The sequence below is a fragment of the Setaria italica genome, chromosome IX (assembly GCF_000263155.2).
Source record: "Setaria italica strain Yugu1 chromosome IX, Setaria_italica_v2.0, whole genome shotgun sequence".
NCBI lineage: Eukaryota > Viridiplantae > Streptophyta > Magnoliopsida > Poales > Poaceae > Setaria > Setaria italica.
The window spans coordinates 47,369,976-47,378,259 of NC_028458.1; the positions used below are offsets into that span (position 1 = coordinate 47,369,976).

The 8,284-nt window shown below is 55.6% G+C and overlaps 1 protein-coding gene across 1 annotated transcript; it reads right to left on the bottom strand.

The window, feature by feature from the left end:
* Positions 1-3,502: 3,502 nt before the first annotated feature.
* On the bottom strand, positions 3,503-7,325 carry LOC101774858 (zinc finger CCCH domain-containing protein 22). Its single transcript, XM_004984448.3, has 9 exons — positions 5,835-7,325; positions 5,569-5,748; positions 5,263-5,448; positions 5,075-5,157; positions 4,720-4,962; positions 4,517-4,628; positions 4,142-4,351; positions 3,968-4,042; positions 3,503-3,831 (listed from the first exon to the last, which is right to left on the bottom strand). The coding sequence occupies exons 1-8, from the start codon at positions 6,815-6,817 to the stop codon at positions 4,009-4,011; spliced, it is 2,031 nt and encodes a 676-aa protein (XP_004984505.1). The 5' UTR covers positions 6,818-7,325; the 3' UTR covers positions 3,503-3,831; positions 3,968-4,008.
* Positions 7,326-8,284: the final 959 nt, after the last annotated feature.

Genomic DNA, 8,284 nt, shown 5'->3' on the forward strand with positions numbered 1-8,284 from the left:
AGGACGAAATCAGATCGCATCACGCTTTGACAAAGCTTTTGCTGACGAGAGATAGAAACGCACGAATACTGTATCACCTAACCTATCACTAACCTAGATGGACACGAACGGATATCTGTACGTGCGCTGGCGCGGCGCGCTGGGATCGCGGAACAGATCTCGGGTCACAAATTGCAGCAGCACCAAGTGGTGTTAGCGATCGGAACAAGACGAGGCTCCTCTCCGCAGGATCACCCCCAATCTTAAACCCACATGCAGGTCAGGTGCCCCCGCGCGATCCGCATCCGCGCCACGGCCACGGGTGGCGACTGGCGAATCCGGAGGGGGACAGGCGAGCCCGAGGGACAACCGGGGGCCGCCGCACATGCCGGCACATGCGCACGCACAGAACTAGCCGCGGCACGGCTGCCGGGCCGAGCTGCCGAGCCAAGCACCGCCTCCTCCTTGCTCACGAACACGTCTCGTCTCACTTCTTCAGTCCTGTCCTCCTCATGCGGTCCTGCCCTGTGCCCTACCACGCTGCGCGCGTACGTGTACGCAGTCGCATGGGCTCCGCTGCGCTCGCACGCGCGCCCCGGCCCGGCCCGGGAGAGCAGAACAGAGGACAGGAGTGAGGAGCCGGAGGCCGGAGCCCCCAGCGGCAGCGCCCGCCTTGCTCAGCGGCGTGCCTGGCAGGCAAAGGCGCAAAGCCGTGGGTGGGTGCGGTGCGGGGGCGCCGGGCGACACGCGGGGTCCCGGGATGTGATCGCCGGGCCCCGGCGCGCGTGGCGCCTAGCGCCCGACTTGTCCCGCTCACAGCGCGCCTGCTTGTCCTGAGCCCCTGAGCGCGGGCACCCGCATATGGCCCGCCGGGGCGGTGGGGGCGCGCTGCTATTTGCTCGGCAGCCACAGCCCACAGCAGAGGCGCAGAGCTACTCCTACTAGTGCAGTGGGATGCAGATGCTACAACAAGGATTAGCCCCGGGCCGCGGCCACCGCTGCACTAATGACCCCGATTTGGTCGCGGCGTCGGGTTTGACCGGGGGTGTTTTGCGCCGAGGGCCCTGTGTTTTAGCGGATTGTTTTCCCGCGCCGGGGGGTAGGTACCTGCACTACTAGTCTAGTAGCAAGTGTTGTTTTGTGGATTGTATTCTTTGTGGATTCGTGCGCGGCCTTGGCGTCCGCGCCCTGCTTTAATTTTGTCGTGTCTCGCCACCTGTCCGGACCTGTTCATTGGGTAACGATTGCCGGCTGTGTGCATGTGCAGGGGGGATTCAGAGGGCTTTACAGGCTTTAATAAGTTTACTGCGATGCGATGAGCCTACGACACTCTAACAGGGCGAGGGGCTTTGACAGGAAAGACTTTGGAACGACCCCTCGACTTTTCAAAAGCGACCTTTGCGCAAAATTTGCCTGCTGATTACGAGCCGTCATCGGCACCCTTGCAAGCCAAGCCAGAGCTTGAGCCAGCTCCATCAAATCAAATCCACAGCTTGAAGGGAATGCATCGTGCTCACAAGTTAAACAGCAGGCCATGACACAAGAACGCCAAACAGACCAAAACAGATGCATCAGCAATGGTTTCAGATTTTTGTTTTTGGAGCTGGAGAGACGGTTTCAAATTTTGAAACGGGTCAAGAACTGTACCATGCCATGACACAATGACGCCATGCATGTGTGCAGGCGCAGGCAGGGAGGGCCCCGCGAGAAACCGGTACGTGCCGGGGGTGCAGACGCAGCGGACCACCAGGGGCAGAGCAGACCAGGGCTACGGCGCGTACCGTGCGGTTGATGGGCTTGATAAAAGCTGGGGGCACACTGCGCAGGCCACATGGGCGTGACTCGGCCCTGCCACCGTGGGGACGCCCCCCACCTTTTTCACCCGGCCGCCCGGGTGTACGCGTACGTGCTGAGTGAGATGTGGCCGCGCGCGTGAAACATACGGACACGGGAGACACTGGTCAACTCCAGTGCGCGTGTGTACTGCGGTGCCGGTACAGGACGCCGGGGTCGTGCGTGACAGCAGCCACGACCAGGTACTCATTCCATCAATGGATTGAGACACAGATCTTTAGTCGCGGTAACGAATCCACACGATGTTTTGCGGGAGAGACACAGATCGTCTATGTGAGCGTAGTGGGGCTCGTGAGAGTCAGTGACATGTGAGCTCTGTGCTACGCTTGCTGCTTCACGGCAGGAGGCCCCCGATCTGGCTTTCGTCGGAAGCGCTACGAAACATTTGGCAAAGCCGAAACTTTCCTGTAGCGAACGGGACCAACACATTGGCGGGCGGAAATGGCTAACGAAACCAGCAGAAAATCGGGACGGATCACAAAATCTAACGCCTTTTCTAAGGTTTGGCGTGAACAGACATTTGCTTTGGGTGGTTGGGGCTTGGGAGCATATATATAAATCCTACAAGTCAGTAGTAGTTCACTACTGCATTGTTAGCGGGATCATTAGTTGCGAGATAGTGTCGAGCATAGCATCAGGTCAACAAACCATCTTTGGACAAACAACACTGTCCCAGATGCAAAGTTCAGGGTCGCAGTCAAGGTTATCAAAATGGCAACCCAGATAGTGGCGTTACGATCACAAGTTCACAACTCATAACACTTGTGATAATAAGAATTACGAGTCTTATCGCCGTAGAAACAGCTGAGGTCGATGGAGATCCTGAGATCCATCTCGGTATCTCACAACACCAGCAACATCAGAACACAGTTGATAGTCCCTATTGATGGAGACCCAGAAAAAAGGAGGCAGCAAAGCACATACAAATTTCCTTTCTCACTTTACTTTGATTCTTTCTGTAGAGGTGTCAACTACACTGGGATCCACTCAACTAGATGATAACAAAAGCAAAATAATCACATATTTTGTGGCCCCCTGCCTCTGCTAATCAGGGGATGGTACTAAAGTCTCTTAAGAGACATTAACAGAGCAGCTACTGAAGATGATAAACATATGAGATCTCACACAGCTCTTGTAATATACATTAAGCCCATAGGAATGGCTTGGGATCTTGCAGTTAAAATACCTCACAGACCACTGCCATGGCCATGTGCTCCTTCTCCAGTCCCTGGCCCGGCCCCTGTATACAATATCTGCAGCTTGCAGCAGGCTGTAGCTGTACTGGTGTTACATGTGACCTGTGTGCTGTGGCTGGTACCAGCATTGTGGATTAACCTCACATTTAGGGGGTGTTTGGGAAACACCTGTTAAAATTTAACACCTGTCACATCGGATGTTTGGATGCTAATTAGAAGTACTAAACATAAGCTAATTACAAAACTAATTGCACAGATGGAGTATAATTCGCGAGACGAATCTATTAAGCCTAATTAGTCCATGATTTGACAATGTGGTGCTACAGTAACCATTTGCTAATGATGGATTAATTAGGCTTAATAGATTCGTCTCGCGAATTAGCACAAGGTTCTGCAATTAGTTTTATAATTAGCTCATGTTTAGTCCTCCTAATTAGCATCCAAACCTAGTGGAGGTGGCTGTAGTTGCAGAGTACATCAAGGATCTTGATACAGTAACATCATTTGTGCTGATGGCATCAAACTACTGGTAAATACTAAGGACAACTAGTAGTATATATGTCTTCTAATAACTAGGGGTAACACTGGATTACTTGTCTATATATATATTATATATCCGGCAATACTGCATATGCCGCCGTTTTCTTAATCAAGGCTAATGGCATCTTCTCTTGTGGTTTAGTAGAGCTATCCACTAACACGGGGGACTAAAATGAACAAAAGAAAGGGAGCTAACACTATGCTGACACTTCACTCCTTTTTCCCTATATTCCACCATCGCTTTTCTTGGCTTCTCGTATTCCTGTCACAAACACACAAACAGCGAAAGGACAAAGAAAACAAAAAAAGATAAGAAAGAAAGGGCAGCATAATTAGTAAAGCCAAAAGGTTGTTATTTGAGAACGGTAGTCGGAATAAAGAGAGGCGATAGTGCTTACTATGATTAGGCTGGGGTATCACTCGCCTCCAATGGTGAACTTTACATCCCCATCGCTCCGTGATCGGAGGACAGCCTGCTCATTGCATTCCGCAAAAAATTTCATTTCATCGGTGGATGACAGAATGTTCATCAAAATAATCAGCAGGCCAGAGAAAGTAGAGGTTTATCGCACCTGTGCATGGGAAAGAAGTACGGCCTCGGCGAAGGAATGTCCAACGTGGGAGGACGGAGATGGTTACCACCGCCGTCGGTGTTGTTGCCGGACTCCACACCGATACGGGATACAGCGCTCTCAGTCTCGGTGGCGGCGAAGCTGTCGTGAGCAAACACAGCAGACTTGGTCGGGGAAGCGAATGGGCTGTCCGGCAAATTGTGCTCCCCACTGCAGATTTCATGGAACAAGCAACGATCAAGCTTTGACACACTCAAATGCAGTTTAACTCTTCCGAGTTGAATGTCTATCAGATCATGATTCATGAAAGCTAAGTGTTGGAATAATAAGCAAGCAGAATGATGGTGATGTGCTGTCTAGTATAGTTAAATCCACCTTTGGTCGCTATCGGCAGCGTTCGGGCTCCCCTCGCCAGCAGATTCCTCCTTATCACCACCGTTGACCTTCCTCTCCGCAGCAAAGCCGCTGCTCAACTTGAGCTGCTCCCCTGTCAACGGCCAAGGAATCACAACGATCAGTAACATTTGAAACAATTTGGATTACTGGAGGGACCAATGTGCTCTCGCGGCTATACGTACCCGACTCTGGTGGCGACTCGACTGCGGTGGTGCTCGCCGGTGGCCCGGAGGTGAAGGCATTGGCAGTTGGCGTGGGCTGCGGTGATGACGCTGCCGCAGTTGCAGCTGTGCGTGCCTTGAGGTCAAGCAGCTGAAGGCCCATGAGGCGGCGGCTCTGGAGCTCTATGGCCTGCTGCTGCTCCTCCAGCTTCCGCCGCAGCAGAAGCTCGTTGGCGCTGTTCGAGTGTTGCAGCATCCTTGCACCTGACAAACAAACAATCAAATGAACGATCAGCCCAAATGTGAGCACCACACCAAAGATGGCAAATACCATAAGTAAAGTGACTTTGACCAAGCTAAAGTTCGAATCTTTTACCGAGTTGGTGGAGATCAAACGGGTCCCTGGTGTCTAGCCCGGTGGGCGTCGTGCAGCCGGAGAAGTCGCCTTGCTGCTGCTTCCTGTGAAGCGACGAACAGCAAATCAGATAACCCGATCAACTGCATGCATCATGCACGGCCGCCATTGCCGTGGTCGGAAGCAAAGGATTAATTTGCAATGCGTGCCTGTACTTGTCGGGGACCTTGCCCTTCTCCTTGTAGGGCTTGACGAGCACGCGTGCGTCGCAGATGAAGTGCGGGTTGCCCTTGGCCAGGATGAGCTTCACCGTCTCTGGGTACACGAAGGTGACGAACCCGAACATGCGTTTCTGCTGGTAGGGGATGCGCACGTCGTGGACCGGCCCGTAGATGCTGCACCGCATTGCCAAGAAGCGCAAGGGTCACAGCCCTCGGTCAGATCGCGTTCGATCGAAGAAAGAAGCAGCCTGGGAGCAAAATTGCAGCATCACATTAGCATGTGTGCATGGATACCTGAAGTAGTTGGAGACGTCCTCCTCGCGGAACGTGCTGTCGGCCGGGAAGGTCAGGTAAATCTGGCGCGAGCCGGGGTTCATCATGCTTGCGAAGTCAGCACGGTCCAGGCGCGGCCGGCCCATGAACTTGTGCGCATCGTCGCCGCCGCCAAGCATCAGCGCCGCGGCCGCCGCGGCTCTGCACGCGCACAGGCGAAAAAGGCTGGAGCTTTGGTGCGAATGATTCGAGTTTGGGGTCAGAACTTGTAAAGGCGGCGGCTCTACCTGTCGTGCTGCTGCTGCTGCTGCTGTTGCTGCAGCAGGAAGCTGAGGCACTTGCTGGCGGCGGAGGGCGAGCCTGGGAGGGAGCCGGTGGGGGAGTAGGGGAAGGCGGCGGGGCCGAGGCGCTGGCTCTTGGAGCGGAGGAGGAAGTCCTGGCACTGCTGCTGCTGGTCGGCGGCGGCTTCCATCTTGGTGGCGGCGAGCGCGGCTGCATCGTCGGGGAGACCGCCGTGCACGAACCGGCAGCTGCTGCCGTTCTTGCAGAACCCGCGCGCGTAGTAGAGGCAGGGCTTCCACCCGAATCCGTCGCCGCCCCCGCCCCCGCCGAGGCAGAGCTCGTTCACCGACACGCTCCGGCGGTGCACGGGGCCGCCGTTGGGCCACCCGAGGCCGAACGGGAGCAACCCACCGCCATCGCCCGGGCCGGGGCTCCAGCACTCCCCGCCGTCGAGCCCCGTGAGCTGGTGCGCCGGGTTCGCGCCGCCCTCGTTGAGGAAGGCGAGCTGCTCCTGCAGCTGCAGATCGTCCAGGAGCGCGTCACCGCCCTGGGGAAAGAAGGGCGCCGCTCCTCCGTTCACGGGGCTAGGCAGCTCGTCGCCAGCCCCCGGTGCCGCCTCGTCCGCGGTGCCATTACTCGTGCTGTTGCTCCTCGAGAACACCGGCGCCTGCGCCCACGACGAGGGCGAGGACACCGAGAGCGGCGACGGCGCGCCGGCGCGGCCGGAGTTCTGGCGCGGGAGCTGGAGGAACGGCGCGTGGCCCGCGGCGGCGACGGAGGTGGGCGAGGCCGGGAGGAGCAGGCCGAGGTCCTTGCGCGCCTTGGCCATGACGGCGTGGAGCAACGACTCCGGGCCGAAGGCGAGGCGGATCATCTCCTTCTCGCCGTGGTCCTGGATGAGGAGGAGGCCCATGATCTTGGCGGCGTGGTCCGGGTCCAGCGCCTGGATCCGGGAGAACACCACCTTGGTGGCCTCGTAGGCGTCCATGGCCGCGCCAGGAGAAGGGGGCCGGACGAGACGAAACCCTTGCACCGCCCCGCACCGCAGCAGCAGCTATCACGGGCTTCTCGCTTCTCCCTCACACGCCTTTACCTGGCTCGGCTCGGCTCGGCTGGCCTAGTGCTGCTTGGTCTTACCGCCTTCACGGCCTTTTGTACACACGCTGCGCTGCTGTGCTCGGCAGCGCGATCGGATCGATGGATGTCAGTGTAGTGTAGGGTAGCACCGAGCTGCTAGTCGTAAGCGCAGAGCTAATGGGTAATGGCTGGCTAGTGCTCCTCTCTGGCTGCTCGCGAGCCTCCGCTTCCCCAAGCTCCCGCTGCGCCACTGAGCAGCTCCATTTCCCCAAGGTTTGGTGCTTAGCCGCGGCCTATCAAAGACCAAACTCCATTACTCTATCTCTCCCTCAGCTTTGGCTATATCATAATATCATCGCCTTGGGGGTAGGTTTCTTGGGCTCGGGACTCTCTGCTCGGGGGAGCGAGCGTGCGGAGTGGGGTATGCAGACTGGCAGAGGAAGGAGGCAGTGTGCAAACTTTTGAGGGATCAATGGCCGTGTGCGCATACCAGTTTGGTTTACTAGTCACTGTTGCTCAGGAGGACCCAGAAAAAACAATGGGTGTTCAATTCAAAGCTGCGTGGCCTGTGCATGGATCTTGATCTCCCCAATTCGCCATTTTCAAAACCTGATTATGGGCATGGATTCCGTCCTGAATTGAGCCTTGTCCGGATCTTCGGTTCTCGCGTTCTCCCTCCAGCACCCTGCCGTTGCAGCAGAAACCCCGCCTACTTGCGCTAGTTCTGGCAGGAAATGGTTGCTGCTTTTCTCAACATCTTTTGCGACTACAGAAATCTGGTGCTCGTTTGGCAGAAAAATGGCCTAGGGGCCTCTCCATGCCGATCAAGAGGGTGATGGATATCGTCGCATTTCTGAAGAGAAGGATATCTCGACGGCGATGGGATAAACTAAAGTGGTAATCTCAATGCAGAACGGCGTCGCTTTCCTTTTCATATTCAAATCATCGATGGTGCCTGATAACCAATTCCAAGTCGATTGGCATGTTGGGGTAGCATGAGCAGCACTGCAGCAGTGAGATTGTTATGGTCGGATCCAGAAATGCCTCTCGTACCCTTCCATTACTTCTGGATGCCCAGCCCGAGCCCGGCTTGAGCCCCTGGCCTTTATAGGGCCGGGCGTGGTGCCCATTTTGCTGGCTCGAAAAAACCGAACGGACTAAGCCTGATCCGATTATTATTTTTATTTATTTTTCAACTAAAAAGATCAACTAAAAAGATCGGGAGGTCCAACCCGGTCCGAAAAAAGTTCGTGGGTGGGCTGTAATTTTTTTTCCCCGGAATCATTCCAGACTTTTTCAGGCACGGCCCGCACTTTTGCCAGGTATAGTTCTACACCACTGTCACGTAAAATTGGATGCATAGCTGAAGGGTGTTTGA